Source organism: Bidens hawaiensis, unplaced genomic scaffold (assembly GCF_021521415.1).
Source record: "Bidens hawaiensis isolate Kalapana, Puna unplaced genomic scaffold, B.hawaiensis_p1.1 tig00003241_1, whole genome shotgun sequence".
Classification (NCBI taxonomy): domain Eukaryota; kingdom Viridiplantae; phylum Streptophyta; class Magnoliopsida; order Asterales; family Asteraceae; genus Bidens; species Bidens hawaiensis.
This window is the reverse complement of record NW_027491177.1, coordinates 314,083-331,676: the sequence shown is the minus strand read 5'-3', so window position 1 is coordinate 331,676 and position 17,594 is coordinate 314,083. Positions and strand designations below refer to the sequence as shown.

The window sequence follows — 17,594 nt, the reverse complement described above, 5'->3', positions numbered from 1 at the left end:
TGCGGGAGCAGATGGTCTTTGCGCAGACAACCCTGTTCAAGGTGAGTCTTGCGGGACCAACTGGTCTCTGCTGGGACCTACCTCTTCAATATTATGTTTAATGTAAATGTTTTTGCTGAATGAATGATATTTGGTATATGACTAGTTATTCTTTTAACTCCCGAACTCAAAATCACTTCATACTATATTTTACAAGGGAATTCAAGCATCCCCAGTGACTTCAGACATGTCCAAGTATCCGACGATTTTCAGATCCATACGTCTCCATATATATACAAACATACGGTGAGGATTATCATTATCTTAGGATCAATCTCCAAACTTGTGAATGAGGCGGTGTTTCATTTACTAATATCGATTTATGTCGCTCAAAACACATCATTAGCATTTCTTAAAAAACAATAATCAACATGGAAATGGACAAACCAATCTAATGTAACAAAATATATAACGTAATGCCAAATCAAAAATATTTATCACCTTATTTCGTAAACATATATCGTATTACAAAAATATATCAAAATAATAAAATAGTTCGTGCTACATATATAGAAGTTAGCAAGATGAACATAACCAATTCTCTCATTTATATAACGTCTAGCATACACACGTTATTTAGCAATGGCTATGACTTATGAGGAGATTTTACTATTCAATTTTGTACATTTGTGATAGATTTTTTTTTCTATATGCACAACTCTTACGTTGGTTTCTGTTCTAGTTGCTTTTATATGCTGGAATCGAATAAGTTGCAAGGTAATTTACCAAATTTTAGTAGGCTAATTTCTCATTTGATCAGAAGAGCCCCCCGCGGCCTGCCCAAGCCCAAAGCCCAAATTTTTTTATATAAAAGAATATTATAAACTGTATTTGAATTAGACAATAGGAAATAATCTAATATTTGTAAGACCGGTTGTAGTGAGAGGAGGGGGAAGCACTCCCTCTTTTAATTCTATTGGCCCACCATTTGTATGTTCTCACCATCAAAAATTTTGGATGTTTTGAACAAAGTACTGGGAGAAGAAAAATTGAAGCCCAAAGCACCCCGGGAGGCGGTGTTCTCGGTATCCAAGGCTTGATGCAAAACTACTATCGAGCCGGGGGTCTTACCGGAAGCAGTCTCTATATTCTTAAAGGGTAGAGGTAAGGCTGTCTACATCTTACCCTCCTTAGACCCTACTATAGCTTTGTTATTGGTGGGATATACTGAGTATGCTGATGATGATATGTTTTAAATTACAACCATGATGCTCGACTGAATCTCAGTTCTAAATTTTACATTCTCATCATATTCTTGGATACATGATATAAATTTATGCAATTTCAGTTCTGAGCGTGTTCTGTATTTTCCATTTTCTCATATTCATGGATCCATATATTCTTAGAATGGGTAATTCATACATCCATTAATCCTACCCCTACATCAATATACTTTTACACTCAACTACATGGAGATGAACACTAGCATGTAGACATCTTGATACCAAAGGCTACAAGCCCTTTAATGTTCATGAAAACATGAAATCTTTTTATTTTTACCTCAAAAACCTCATTGTAACTCTTAATTTCACTGTAACTGGTTGCAAATTGAAGTTAATATAATATATGTTACATGACCGGACCTGAACCATACCGAAAATTCAGATATGGAGTTAAGAGACATTTGAGCACCAAACAAACGGACTGTTAGAAAAAATATTGGGCGTGCCACTAATCCTAGCTGATTATTCTCTACATCTCCTATTAGTGTACTTGATGTTCATTCTTATTTATGTTGCTATAAGTATGATAAAATCACAGCATACACCAAATAAAATACTAACATAAGAGTAATACACAAATGCTTCCTCCAGATGTCTAATATCTATCTATCTATTTATTTATTTATTTTTGAAAATTCTCACATTCAAAATAAATGACCGACGAAAAAGTTTTTTACAGAATAATTAACGTCCTGTGATGGGCATATTCAAATAATCTTCCTGCATTTCCTTGAACAAACAAATAAGACAGTGCAAAACATACTGTATCATCGGGCAGCAAAAACATAAAGAAATATGGTTGAAAGTAAATCTCAGAAAAATCAAGAACAAATATTACCATGGAAGGACCTAGTGGTATATAGGGTCCAGGGCAACCATGAACCATCCCACAATTTTTTTTCCCTTTCATTTTCATATGTAGTTGTATTACGGTTTTCGACTGACCTCAAAACTTTGAACGTCTAAGCTCGAGATTTTTTAACTTAAGAAAAAAATATACATGGTGCATATGAAATCAAAGTGAAAAGTAGATTTCTCAAATGTAACTAACAAATATGTACTAAAGTACAGTTTCATTTATGATATGTTTTTTCGCTAGGTATATTATTACGTAATATGCTATTTTACTAAAATTCAATAAAGTAATGATAGTTACATCTAATAATATCTTAATTCATAGCAAAAAAATTATTAAATTTCACGCCCAGTGGGACTCGAACCCACAGTCGCCTGATTAGAAGTCAGACGCCTTATCCATTAGGCCATGGGCGCTTGTTGCTGTAAAACTTGCTTACTAGTTATTAACATGGTTGATTCTTTTAGCTCACTTATTCACACCATCATATAATACATTTTTCAAAGCCCAGAATAAAAGTTCCCTCAACGTCTCAGCATATACTTATGATGTATTGATGTTAATGCCGTAACATGCACCAAAAATGATCTCAAGGTGTTTGAAACATCCACTCGTTCGTGTCAACCTTTTCCATTATTTTTGCATTTAAGTCATGTGATACCCAAAATGTATTGTTTATTTTGGAAAAAGAGCATTTTGGCTGGAGAAAAATTTAGTCACTATTTGGTATGCTTTTTTGGCAACCATGAAAAATCTGTTCTCGGAAAACTAATAGACCCGTCAATACCTTGCTAACAAATTGATTAACGGGCTTAGGTAAATCGGATATTGACGGTCGGTTTGGATATAAAACAAAAATAAGAAAATGTATATATAATACACATATTTTACTTGAACTTAAATAGATATTTTGGATTCAGTTTGTATATATTATACACTTTCTTAATTTTGTTTTACTTGAACTTAATTAAATAGATATATTGGATTCAAGTTCTTTGAATAAATTGTTGTAGATGATATCATTTAATGTAGTTGAAAGTTGAAACAAGTTATATATGCCTAGGAACTTCCATGCTTGATGATGAAGATTGAAGACACTGATTCCAAGTCTTATAAAGAAATTCTAATGTTAAAAAAAAATATACTTTCTTTTTCTTGTTTGCTCAATATTCACATGAAGGGTAAAAAAACAAAAATAAGGTTTTTTATTTTTTCTTTTTCTTAAACCATGTGAGGATGTCAGTCATGTGTTTATGTTTTGGATTGATTGTGTGTTCTCAGGCAACCATGCATGTGCTTTCCAAAAGACACTTTTATCATCATATTAATTATTTACTACATCCCTGTGCTTTAGTTTACCCTTGGACTACTTATGATCATCAGCCTACATTACATAAGCATTCATGATTTTATGCTGTTCACCTTTCTTGATTAACAACCTATATATATCAATCAAGAATCTGAGTCTTCTTAACAAAAGCCAGTTGGAAAACTGTAAATTGGTCAGAGTTAGTTGTGTAGTAAGTTAACTATGAAGTGTGTGTTTGCAGAGAGATGGCAGAGTGAAAAGGGTGAGAAAGAGAAATAAGAAACAAAATGGGCAGACAATCTGAAAAAGAAGGCAAGTCTAGTAGTGGAATAGGGGCTATCCAAATAAAGAAACCAAATTAGGTGTCTCATATTCACAAGGAAGAACACCCATGAAAGGAAATATTAACTTGAAAGTAAAAGCCTGTGGAACCAAGCAAGATGAAAGATAAATGGACCACTTCTTTAATCTTTTATAGCCTGTAGCAGCTATTAAAAGATTATAGTATATAGTCGATCCCCATCTAGTTTGATGTTTCTTGGAAATAAGCTATGAATCCAAGATTTGAGGTTTTATTCAGTTTGCATCTACTTTTTTATATGGAAAACTTTTCCATTGTTTTATTACTTAGTTCTTTTTTTAACCTATCTTCATCTTACTTCTTGTAAGTCATTATCAAATGTATTTATACTTTATATATGTTATCTATGGTGTCGGTTATGCATACACTCTCCCTCTGTCACGCCTTTTCGTTTAACACGCATAGGAACATTTAGATTTGGTGATCTCTTTGTATAAAACGAGCATTTAAACTTGAACATCCTAGGTAAACAAGCTTTAAGCTCTTGTCATTAATCTTGAGATATACCGGGTAATTAGATGTACGTATAGCTCTAAAAATTAATGATAGATGATGTTAATTAGTGGACTAGTTAGTGTACGTATAGACTCTTAGTGATTTAATTATAAGTTGATTATGGTTAAGTTGAAGGTTGTTTCTTTCCAACAAAAGCATATAACATTGCACGTTCCTATGATAATGCTATTGATTGGATAGTGATGATATGAATATTGATTGAAAAAAAAAAGATGAAAAAATATAGACCCACGTGCTGTATAGAATGAGGAAAGAAAGTAAAAAGTTTGGTGGTTCATTTAGGGATATAAAAGTAGATTTTGATTTTAAAGTTGTAATGATCCGTACAATTTGATTAGAGGGTGCAGCCATTATGCATTTAAGGCTTGAACAACATCATTGAATGTTGAGTTATCATAATTTAAGTGGGACAAACTAGAAAATGGAAAGCAACATAAGACTAATAAGTCTAAGGCTTCCTGACCAGGACGACTCCATTTTTAGCTTCTTAGAATTATATCTCTGCCCTCTTTACTAGCTTCCAAAACCATCACTTTTTTTTTTCTTGTCATGTATAATTTACTAAAAAAGATATAAACTTGATTACTAATTTCCGCTGTATATAGTTAATAGATTATACAATTGGCATCTTTTAAGTTAGTTACCAACTAAGGAGTATCACTGCGCCTCTATTGTTAGGGGATAGGCCGGTAGGGGCACTTTCGGGTATGAGAAAACCGCTATGTTATACCGACGCCACCACTCGGAGAGGTCGAGCAGGTAGCTTCTTGGTTACTTTTTACTGAGATTATTTGTGGAGTGAGCCGCTGGACAACGGCTAGAAAGCCGTTGAAATTTAATTAAAGAATAACCTTTTAAATATACCGATCTTTTTATTAATTTAATTAACCAAATACTTATATTTTCTATCAATATTTTATACACGCAAAACCTATAACTCTCTATGAATTAAAAAAAATGGTGGAAACAAGAGATCTCGTGGAGCTGGTGTGAGAAGAGGTGGTTCTAGCTTAAGAAGAAGTTGATTAAGGTCGACTCCAAATAATCATATTTAATGATTTTAATTGCATTAGATCAGCACATAACAAAACAGTAATTTTTTTGTTTATAACGATAAAATATTTTATTCATACAGGTCGAGAGATAAAACCCAAAGTAGTGTAAACATATATAGATAGATAGGAGCATGCATGTGTTGATGGATATATACTTTAGGTTTATATCAATGAGAAACACATTTTTTTCTGCTCGATATATATTATATATGTAGGACTTTGTCAAACTTCTTTAGGTAAATCTATAATTTAGATATGAGTCGCTATTGGTCCACACACATGACATGTGATAGTGGGGTTTTCTTAAAGGCTTAAAGCAATCACAACATTTCCAAACCTGCCCACATCAACACCCTTCCATTTAATTTTTCACCCTTTCTTGCTTCCATTATTCACGTCATTCCATTTTTCACTTTTTAGATTTTAAGTTTTAACAATAATCTAGACCTTATTATAAACTAATAAAAGAATTTAAGTTTTACTAATACATCCATATATCATATATATTATTAGATAGATCGTGGTTATATCAAATATATTAGATAGGATATGTTATGTAGACAAGATCTATTGTAATCATTTATATCATAACTAAAAGTTATAATAGAAGGATCCTACTACAATTATATATGTATATACTACAATAATATATGTATGACACCTATAGTGGCGATGGTTTCTTGAGCAATAAAACTATAACTCGAGATAGTATAGCCATTCTTTTGTGTAACAACCTTTGTGGAAATGAACCCTAACTTCAATTCATTATATAATTATCCAAAATCTAGTTTAAAGGATTGCATTAAAATGATGGAGCTAGAATGGGCCATGAAAGAACATGAATGGTTTATCATCACCCTTCCAAATTATTCATTCACCACATTATTTCCACTTATATTTTCGATTTTGATATGAAATAAATTCGGTCATAATTTCAACGCTTAAGTTTAAAATGTATGTTCAAATCATATAAAAAATGGTTCTTATCAATTATATAATGTATAGTTAACTTCAAACTCCAAAATTGACATGATTATAGGTAAATACATCTTTCTAACTGCATTCAAACCTTAACTAAATCCGATTTTCGGATTTAGTGAAATGATTGAGTTTGTAATACGGTTGATTAATCACTTTTATTAATATCATGTACATTATTACACTTAATATTACACTTATTATTAATACACGGGAAATCTTCAAAATAGAGAAACAAAGCATATTTTTAACATCTAGACAACTATATGGTGCTTGCTAGGGACTTGGGTCGGCTCCAATGAGCCTATAGGCAGTAATTCGGCCTTACCTCTGGCATATAGGCACTGTCTTGGCGCTTAGCATTTGTTTAGTCTCCTCTTGTGACATGTACATGCCAGTTTGTGACGGTGCCAAGTTTTTTTTTATGAGATTAGTGTTAGACTTAGTTGTTGTCTAGTAGTGTCTAAACTCTAAAGAGGGTATCTCATTGGTGACATCTAGTTTTGAAAAGTTGACTTTTGAGTTTTCTTAGTCAATTTGCCTTTTGTTTTTGATTTTCCCTTAATACATACATGTCTATGCACATACACTTATTAATGTATACGCATAAACGTATATTATTGCTTCATACTAAAGTGACATGAGCATTGAGCACTTATTACATTAAATCCTGTGAAGCAAAAGTTATCTACTTATATAGTTATATGCATATAATTCAAATTAGGGATGAACAAATGGTGGTACCGGTTGGTACTAAACAAGTACAGTTTCGGTACCAGTTACTTGAGGTTTCGGGATTGGTATGGTTCAGTACTGATATTTATCAAATTTTTGTCTACGGTAAAGGTGTAGAATTTGAAATTTTCATCACCGATACCAGTACCAAATTTTAAAGAAATTCAGGACCGGTACCGATACGATATGAAGGGCATCCATGATTCAAATAACTTAGTATTCAGTTCAGTTTCAGACTGAAAAATAGTTAAAATGTAGATTATGTAATCTTTATCATGTAATTTGACTAATTTCCATTTAAAACTTTTCTTTTTATACATACATATACCAAAATTGATCACATGCAAACATAAATCATAAATATCTGATCTATTATCTGCTGTAGCAATAAATACGAACCCTAGTAAAACTGTTAGGCTTCAAGGTTGAAAACATTATTATTTATACCCCTTCCACTTGCATATAATTCCTTCATGAGTACTGTACTATACTCATTCATATTCACAAAACCCTAATTCTTTAATTCCAACCCAAATACCATCATATCAAATGGATATGATGCCTCTCATGATGGATCAGCTTGAGGATCATGAACCACAATTTCCTCTTCATTTCCAAGATCTTTCCGAATCACCAATCATGCAATTCTCCGGCGGAATCTCCACCAACAACCACCTTACACCACCACCAGTTGTTTACCGTTATCCACCGCCTTTGGGGACAGGGTTTCATCAGAAACCGGAGTCCGCGGAGGCCATGCGGGAGATGATATTCCGCATGGCAGCGTTGCAGCCCGTGCATATAGACCCCGAGTCCATAAAGGCGCCTAAGAGATGGAATGTTAAGCTATCGAATGACCCGCAGAGTATAGCGGCAAGACACCGCCGAGAGAGGATCAGCCAGAGGATTAGGATACTTCAGAGATTAGTTCCTGGTGGTACGAAAATGGACACTGCTTCCATGTTGGATGAGGCTGCTCATTACATGAAGTTCTTGAAAAAACAAGTGCAATCCTTGGAACTACAAGCTGCGGGCGTCGGTGGCGGTGGCCACCGCTTGCCACCGCCACTGGGGTTTAACAATATTGTGGCTCATGGTGCTAATAATCACTCTATGGAGTTGCTTAGGTGAATGTTTATTTTCTTTCTTTTTTGGGGTTTGTGAGGAGAGATGGAGGGTAGTTTAGTAATTTGATATATGATTTATGTTATAAAAATGTTTAGGTTCAGTTATGCTAGGATTTGTGTTAATTTGTACTGTGATTTGAATGAGAATTAATCGGGTAGTGAGCTAACTATATCATGCATATATATGTTATCTGACTAGAAATAGTGATCGGATATATTATGTGTGTAACGATAAAGAAATATCAATATATCTATAAAGTAAAATTATGTTTACTTGATTTACATAAAATGCTTGATCTTATATTGTTGGGCTCTTGGCTAAGGCTAAACAATGCGATGAAGCAGTGCTGTTTATCCTGCTGCATGCATGCCTCTTTCATTTAGATGTATAATTGGATAATAGTCTTGAATAAAGTGTCTATCAGTCTCTAGATCTTTGATGCGTTCAATTTCTATAGAACAAAGAAAGAGAAAATAATTAAAAGTATATGTGTACAGTTTTCTATTACGATTGAATTGATATACCATATGTGTGTAAAAATATTAACTTTTGGGTAAACAAGGGGATGAGTATTTTATAATTTATTTTCTGTTATGGGCATGGTGAGGTGAGGTGAGGTGAGGTGAGGTGGGGTGAAGCAAGGTAAGGGCACGGCTTCGCTTTAACTTAAAGCTTGGTGGAAGAATGAGATAATAACTGGGCCGTCTTTGAGGCATGCCAGGGTAGTCGATGGTCATAGGCCCGACATCTTGCTAGGCACGAAAGTTTTTTTTTTCAAAAAAAGATTATATGTATTTTTATCAAAAACATGTGTATAATCAATGTTTCAACACAATTACATAACCAATAGCTTGGTCTAATGGTAAAGGGGTATGACATCTAACAAAAAAGTTGTAGGTTCTTGTCTTATTTGAGACAATTTTAAGCTTATTTTTATACAAAAGTTTTTTACACAACTTAAATCATAATCAAATAAGCCATTTATAATTAAATTGTTTCAACCCAACAAAATGTTTCTTTTGCTTAAGGCCAAAAATAAAGTTTGCCTTTGGCCCAATATTTTTTTCGTCTTTTCGTAGCCGGCCCTGCTGGTTATGCTTGTATGTGCCAAATACTTTTTCACTATTTATATATGGTATATATATAATTATTAATGGTATGTTCGGGATTGAGTTTGAAAACAACTTTGATTTAATTACCAAATGAGTAGCGCTCTAGAAGTATGCTAGTGTCTCAGTAACTTTCTCTAACGGGGGTCTTTCTCTAAGGAAGGTGTTACTGGTTTAAGTCTAGTTTTTGACAAATTTTCATGTGCAAGCAAGTCAAGGTTTTACCATAGTGGCCCATTGGGTGGGTTTCTCATTAAATTGGTTGCAGGCATGTCACCAGCATTGTGTGTGCTCGTGGGCTTGGATGACTTTTTGCCAATGAATGTACTTGAATGGTCGGGCTTCGTTTCGTTGATCGTTAAAAAAAACTTTGAACAAACTACTTTAATCGTCATTTGACACGGTACCAACTTCGTAAATAAATGAAAGTTAGTAACGGATGAACGAGGGTTCTTCTTTTCATTTAATAATAATATTATCAATGTCTTAAACTCAAATATTATTTTTAAATTTTATATTATAAAATCAATAATTTTATTAACTTTTTACGAGTCACATTACCACATACATATTGCTATATTTTTCTAAAATGACAAATTTATAAAGTGCAATGAAACATTTAATAGTTTTGTTATACAATTCTCTCTCAATTTATGCCATTTAAGTACGTTTCTAACATATATACAAATTGTGGAAAGGTATTCTTATTACATTAACCATGTTGCGGTTATCTCATTTTACAAGGTGTTATTGTTTAACCAAAACACGTGTACATAAATGGACGCAAATAGCCTCATGATCTCTAAAACTCGTGTGTCACATTCATTTCCATGCTTCTTAGACGAAATCCATTCTATACTAAAGGAGTATTTGTATGGAGCTTTATGGAAAGAATGTCGAAGCATTTGTATGGCAAATAAGAACCAAAAAGAAGTCCAATATTACTCATGTTTATTAAACTATTAATTATAAACGTCATTTAAAAGTAGTTGTCTAACCTGAGTTCAAACTCAAATTTTAACTCCTGATTAAGAATAGCTGTGCCAAATCAAACCGGCTTGTTTAACTCCAAGCCGAAACGTTAGATGAAGCTAGATAGGCTCAGGGCTAGCTCGCTTCGTAAGCAGCCCTACCAAGGAACAATTTTTTTTAATTTTATTTTGGGTTCTTGTAACAACTTTTTTTTATATATATAGTATATCATTGCATACATATAAGCACAAGACGAAAAAGGTAAAAGGAAGGAAAGCGATATAACATATTCTTGTATAAGTTTTTAAGGCATGTGTTTATCATTTTTTTCAAATGAGTTGTCACCTTGCAAATCCGTTAAAAATCTTTTGTATGGCAATACGTGTCACATTGTTTACCCTTACTACTTTTATCAAGTAGCGGAGGGCAGTTACAAATGCTGGGTGTGATTGGATTATTTGTGCCCTAGTTTTAAATGACTCAATTACATATAATTGGATATAAAAATTTCAGGTATAATTGACGATTCGAGTCAGTTCGATAATTTGGATCGGTTTTTTACATAATAATGCTTTATCATTGATTTATCTTGCTAATTATAATCTAAAATTTAACAAATAATTTTACAATTAACAAATGAATCTAAACAATTAACAATATCAAGAATAATTAACAAATGAATCTAAACTCGATATCATGGTCGGGGGATTCAAGAAAGAGTAGCAACTAGCATGGCTGGAGGAAGGTGGCAGGGGAAATGATCTCACGGTGGTGGTCTGTGGACGGCCGGATGCCCAGACTACCGGAGGAAGGAGGTGTGGCGCTGTGTAATCATGGTGGGGAGGGGAGAAATACAGAGAACGACTTTTGTAATTGTATCTTTGTTTAAAAGTTTTGGTTTATGAAACCTAAAAGACTGCTTAAATTTTTTTTAAAAAAAAATCATGTAAAACGGATTCAAATATGTGACCTTTAGTTAACCAACTTAGAGAGTTATCCACTAGACCAACAGCTTAAATTCAATCAAGATGGTTTCCTTCTAATTTATAAGGTGATTTGCTATATTATTTTTTACTAGACGGGTGCCCACGCGATGCGGCGGGTAACAAAAATCATAGTAATCTGAACCGACGGAGATAAAATCAGACCGGGTCGAACGGTAAACTTATTATTGAGGCTCAATGCGTGAAACCAAACAATTAGTAACGATTTAGTTTAAAGTTTCAACAGTTGAGTTACATGATTATCAATATACAAATACATGTTTTAACTTTGTTCGATTCGTAGTTTTTTTCTTCATAATTTTTTAACGTTACACGATTATCAAAATACGCCACATAACAACAAAATACTATTTTCTCTAAGATTATAATCTTATCTATAAGAAAAATATTAAATTTTATATATACCTTTTTGGATACCAATTTTTTTAAATTTGTTACATGATTATCAAAGTATGTGTTTCTCGCTGGGTGGGTTGCACATTAATACATGTTTATGTATGCATGTTTATGTATTTGAACATTTGATAGGTTTATTTATAGTTGCATATTGGTGTTGTACCTTAATGATTTATTGACTTGTAAGTTTTAAAAATCACATCGGTTTTGAAAGTTTTTATATTGAAACATCGAAAAAAATGAGCTTGTTGCAACGGTAAGTTTTTTTTTTCCTTTTTTTAAAGCATAATATATTAAAAATATTAGAAAGTTAAAACATTAAATAGATTTTTCAAGTTGAGGGTTAAATATGATGGAGAAATCTTGTATAAATTTTTAAAATTTTTATAAGGTAGTCAAAGATAAAGGGTAAAAGGTATAAATATATTAAGAAAAATTGAATAACACTTGATGTTTAAATGGGAGGACTTAGTTTTGTAATTTCATATATGTTTAAGTATCAGAACAATTTTTAGGTTTATTTATAGTTGCATATTGGTGTTTTACCTTGATGCTTCATTGACTTGTAAGTTTTAAAAAACATATTGGTTTTAAAAGTTTTTTTTTATATCAAAATGTTGACAAAAATGAGCTCGTTGCAACGGTATGTTTTTTTCTTTTTTTTTAAGCACAATATATTAAAAATATTAGAAAGTTAAAACATTAAATAGAATTGTCAAGTTGAGGGTTAAAGATGAGAGGGCAATGTTGTATAGTTTTTTAAAATGTTCATATAAGGTAGTCAAGGATAAAGGGTAAAAATTGTAAATATATTTAAATTGAATAACACTTGATGTTTAAATGGGATGACTTGTTTTGTAATTTCATATATGTTTAAGTATTTATAAACATTTTATAGGTTTATTTATAGTTGCATATTGTTGTTGTACCTTAATGCTTCATTGACTTGTAAGTTTAAAAAAACACATCGGTTTTGAAAGTTTTTTATATCAAAACGTCGACAAAAATGAGGTCGTTTCAACGGTATGTTTTTTTCTTTTTTTTAAGCATATTATATTAAAAATATTAGAAAGTTAAAATATTAAATAGAATTGTCAAGTTGAAGGTTAAAGATGAGGGGGGCAGTTTTATATAAATTTGTAAAATTTTCATAAGGTAGTTAAGGTTAAAGGTAGAAATTGTAAATATAATAAGAAAAATTGAATAACACGTGATATTTAGTGTGTTAATGACCATTTTACCCTTGATATAGATTGTACAACATGCATTAAAACTTCTAAATTACTTAAAAGTTGCGTCTTAATTTGCCCTTGTTTGATGTATTATATATAGTAAAGATAAAGATATACCAATACACTATTATTTTAAAAGTCAAGAACCACCCGTTAAAGAGGTAGATCCGCCCATGGTGATTTTTGATAAGTTAGTTAAAAAGGAGTAAAGAAATTGAACCATGTAACTATCGTTCCCTTTGAATTTGTAAATTTGTAGAACTATGTTCTATAAAGTGGATTTTACATTACGTTCCCTTTGAATTTGTAAATTCGTAGAACTATGTTCTATAAAGTGGATTTTACATTACTGAAGAATACGAAACTATTACTAATTCAGTGGTAATCACGATCTTAATGAAATCATTAAGAGGCTACCAAACAACCAATTAGATTACGTGAAAGACTATAAATTTAAGCATTGTCATAGTTTGCCATATTCACTATTTGCCACACACATACCTCACTTATTTCTAATGTCATCCCACAACAACAACAATATTATTATTGATTCCACTATTCACATTAGTATTTCATAGCTAAATTATTTATTTTTTATTATATATTATTATAATATAATGTAAATAAGTATAGTAGTAATGTTTATGTTACATAACTCAAGATCTAATCAATTTGATAAAATATATCATCCATTCCATATATTACACAGTTTTAAATTTTATTATAACTTATAAATATTTAAACATTACACAATCAAGTGTGATGCACATTACATTAAAATAAGTTGTATCTTATAAAGTTTAATAGCGAGAAATCCTTAAATTTCAAAACTTGAAATATAGGGAGGAAGTTTAAATTTTTAATTATGATAAGGAAACTTTATATAGTTAAATAAATATAATAACTTATGTTAAATATGTATGTAAAAATATAAGTAAGACACTGTGTGAGTTAGATATTATTTACAAATTAATATACTTGATTAGTATAACTGTGAAGGTAAAGTTTCGTTAACGTAGTTCGGGACCAAAGGGTTTGTAGCCCAATATTATTAAAGTGTTTGTTAAGGTAGAGTAAGTCAGTAAACTGTGAGCCTCTTAACATGGTGTCTGGGTTGATAGTTAAAAGGAGATTTTTTATATAGCTTGGGGTTACAAGAAAGATGGTGGAATCTCGTTCACAATCTAAACTAATTATTAATGATTTTATTACAACGCATGTACTATTTTAAACTTTCTCATACGATCTGTTCAAGAGATAACTTACATAAATCTTCTTTTATGTACTTGTATAGTATACTTTTGTTGTTTTTTTCTTAAGGTTTACTTAATTTTAGGGATTTAGGTGGGCATTAGGCGTTTTCTTTTTGAGTATTTTCGGTTAAATAATTCAACTTAAAAAATACAATATAAGAGATTATTTACAACTTTAACGCAGCCAGTTTTTACCAGACTCATTTTGACAAAAGTTCTAAACCCGTCATTGATTTCACTTTCTTTTTTCAAGCATTCCAAGGATAAAATTGCGAGTTTAATTTAATGTTTGCTTAGTATTGACCGATTTGCCCATAACAACCTGACGGCTTTGTTTTTAGTTACCCGAGTGAAAACTTCTCAAGACTACATGTAGAGTTCTCTTTAGCATCCACAACCAGCACACCTAAAACACACTTGTGGTATTTGAGTTTAGACATTACTTACAACCTAACATCTTCACCCGCGTGAATTTAAAAAATTGTCTGGAATACAAGTTACCTTTTGCTCAAAAAATTCAGAGGGCGGCTCGTTTTATGAATGAATACAAGTCAGAGTTGGTACAATCGATAACTACGTATTTACCTGTTCAAAAATACTTGAGAGATGATAACAAGTGCCCTTGGTTATATAGTCCACTAGCACTTGGAATGCATTTATCTTGATACTACTAACCATTCATTCCCAAAATTGCATGAAGATGCTATCAACATGCTTATATTCCAACAATATCATAATGAAGCATAAGTTGTACACTTGTACCACAGTTTACCTACCTTGTCACTGTTGTCTTCAGCTTTCCAGTTCTGATTTGTCTGCAGATACAAGAAAATCAATTCACATTTTTTGAAATAAATAATCTTAAACAAGGATATTTGGAGAGATGCACACTAACAGAATTGCAAAAGAAACTATACACTCTCCAAAACAACCACAAATTTCTTGGTTAGAAAAAAAGGATGCAAATTGAACATTAAGTGATGAATATGTTGATAGTTTGAAACAAATAAAACTTGAACTACAAGGTCAAACTTGACAAACTTTGACCTCAACAGATTCCCACATCGAGTATTACTATATTACGTAGTAAAGAGTACATTAAACTTTTGGCTCTTCAGGTGTATAGCAAATTTCAGGCTTCGTAATAACAGAAATCATCCTTTATGTTCAAACTTGTTTACACGTTTCATCATTTCCACTAACGGGCGTTAGATTTTCCAGTTAAGTCTTGTCCCATGTGTTACATGTGTATAGCACATGAGGGCAATTTATTCATTTTACCTTTTGAATTGGGCCCGCCACTCTTTTTTATTTTTCATTCACGTTGGTTCTTTTATTGAGCCCACCACCCTTTTCAAACTTTTTTAATTAAAAAGAATAAAATGACCAGATTACCCTCATGTGCAATGCACATGATTGGACTAAACCGAAAAACTAACGCCCATTAGTGGAAATGACGAAACTTGTAAACAAATTTGAACATAAAGGACATTTTTTGTTGTTCCCTTCGTTTAAGGTCGAAACCTGAAAATTGCTATATACCTAAAGGACAAAAGTGTAATATTGTCATTAGTAAATTTTGCAACAAACCGATTAAAAGCAGATAACAAGTAGAAGGAAGAATTAAGAATAGAAATACGAATTGAAGTCGACCTGATTTAAGGATGTTTGGAACGAAGCAGCGGGTGAGAGAGATCTTTGGATATCTGTGAAAGAACATGACCTTGTGAGTGGTTCTCGGAGCCTGATTTGCTGACATGGTTTTTCTCATTTCTTGGGCTTTCATTTGAGAAGTTTTAAGCTTGTTCATAATTTTGTCCATGGAGTCTGCTTTCTTCTTTTCCAGTTTCATCTGGTAAAAGAAATAACAAATGGTTCTCATTCAATAAAAAAGATGTTTACAGAAACCTCAAGTACACTAATGAACAAGGCATTAGCCTTCTATTACAAGTGTAGATGTATTAAGCATATCTTTCTAATTATTCAGTTTTAATGATACTGAAAAGTAATAATAAACTATAATTAAGTAAATAAACCTCAAGTTTACGGATTGATGCCTCTGCTTTTGCATGCTGCAGATTCTCCCAAGCAGTTATCCTTGCTTCCTCTTTCTGGAGCCTGCAATACATTTAAAAATGGAAAATCAATTATTTATATAATACAAATACATATACATATGCACATATATAGATTCAAAAATGAGTCAAACTTTGCAGGTAATTGGTGTATTCACAAGTAATTAATAATGTACTAAAACAAGCATTAGAGACATACTTTGACAATTCCATTGCTCCTTCTGTAATAGGACTCCATGTCAAAGCCAAGTCCTTGACCTCTGTTGACCCGTTCTTTTCAACTCTCTTTGGGCGTCTTTTCGGTTTCTTTGTCATGGTGACTCTTTTGTCCACCTGGACATCCTTGACTTCCACAGGTGGAGGTTTTGGAGATGACTCTGGGCTTTCAACTGGGCTCATTTGTGGAGCCATATCTCGCCTTGATACAACACGAGTAACATTGTTTCCGTCAATTGTTTCATCTGCACATTATTACATAAGTCACAGACAAACATCAAATAACGCATACAAGACTAACACATACTAAACCAAATGGAACAAGATTATACCTTGAGAATCTAGAGATGCAGACTCCATAAACATTCCTGACGGGCCCACTTGCGCATCAATTCCACCATGATGAAAAGAATATCCATTCAGCACCAAAACACCAGTCGTAAGCGGCGAGCCTGCAAAAATACCATTTGTTCTCCCACTTTCAACCAAGCGAAAACCAGGCGAATAGCTCGAAAAGTATGCGTCTCCAGGAGTCACACCCAACGGTCCACTCTTCGACTTGGGTCGCCGCTGAGGCGGCAACGGCGCTAAAGCCTTACAAACTCCAGAACCCGACACCGGACCCGTAATCCACCTCTCCGCATCATCCCATTTCGAAGGCAACGCTCTCCCATTATTAAACGGCATCAATACATTCACACTCGTACGCCTCTGCTTAACATTAATATTTGGCAAAGGTACCCGTTCCGAACACCAACCCTTATGAAACCCTCTACCATTATTATCACCGTAATCTGGGGTACCCGGGCTCGTGTACGCACCCGCGGTATGAAACGAATTCGAATCCTTATTCATAGATCTTAATTCAGGCGAATAGCACTCGCGGTCGCGCATTGCATCAATACCTCCTAAAATGTGTGTTCTGGACTAGGGTTAGATAGTACTCTAATAGTAATAATAATATGACTGAATCTAGTAAACTAGAATCCAAGTAGTTGCAGACAATTTGTTGTCAAATTCAGCATAATACACACGGCATGAATAATGAAACTCAATGCAATATTATTATACAAATAACATGTGATAGATTTAGGGGAAAGGTAACACAAGGTAACAAAAATGTCAATTTGAGAAATT

The 17,594-nt window shown here is 32.7% G+C and overlaps 1 protein-coding gene, 1 non-coding gene and 1 pseudogene across 2 annotated transcripts; 1 reads left to right on the top strand and 2 right to left on the bottom strand.

Annotated features, from left to right (window-relative positions):
• Positions 1-2,461: 2,461 nt before the first annotated feature.
• TRNAR-UCU (transfer RNA arginine (anticodon UCU)) lies at positions 2,462-2,534 on the bottom strand. The gene has a single exon. It is a non-coding gene; the product is annotated as a tRNA-Arg (tRNA).
• Positions 2,535-7,601: 5,067 nt separating this feature from the next.
• Positions 7,602-8,203, top strand: LOC143622653 (transcription factor HEC2 pseudogene; annotated as a pseudogene).
• A 6,256-nt stretch (positions 8,204-14,459) lies between these two features.
• LOC143622652 (uncharacterized) lies at positions 14,460-16,652 on the bottom strand. Its single transcript, XM_077093739.1, has 4 exons — positions 16,441-16,652; positions 16,203-16,284; positions 15,820-16,018; positions 14,460-14,981 (listed from the first exon to the last, which is right to left on the bottom strand). Exons 1-4 carry the CDS (start codon positions 16,650-16,652, stop codon positions 14,959-14,961), a joined length of 516 nt encoding a protein of 171 aa, XP_076949854.1. The 3' UTR covers positions 14,460-14,958.
• Positions 16,653-17,594: the final 942 nt, after the last annotated feature.

What these genes read in the sequence shown, in the direction of transcription:
- LOC143622652 (XM_077093739.1), bottom strand. Translation starts at nt 16,652, where the DNA reads ATGGCTCCACAAATGAGCCCAGTTGAAAGCCCAGAGTCATCTCCAAAA. An exon ending in GGAGCAATGGAATTGTCAAA is followed by an intron (nt 16,285 to 16,440) that starts GTATGTCTCTAA and finishes AATGTATTGCAG; the next exon opens with GCTCCAGAAAGAGGAAGCAA. An exon ending in TCCAAACATCCTTAAATCAG is followed by an intron (nt 14,982 to 15,819) that starts GTCGACTTCAAT and finishes TTGTATCTGCAG; the next exon opens with ACAAATCAGAACTGGAAAGC.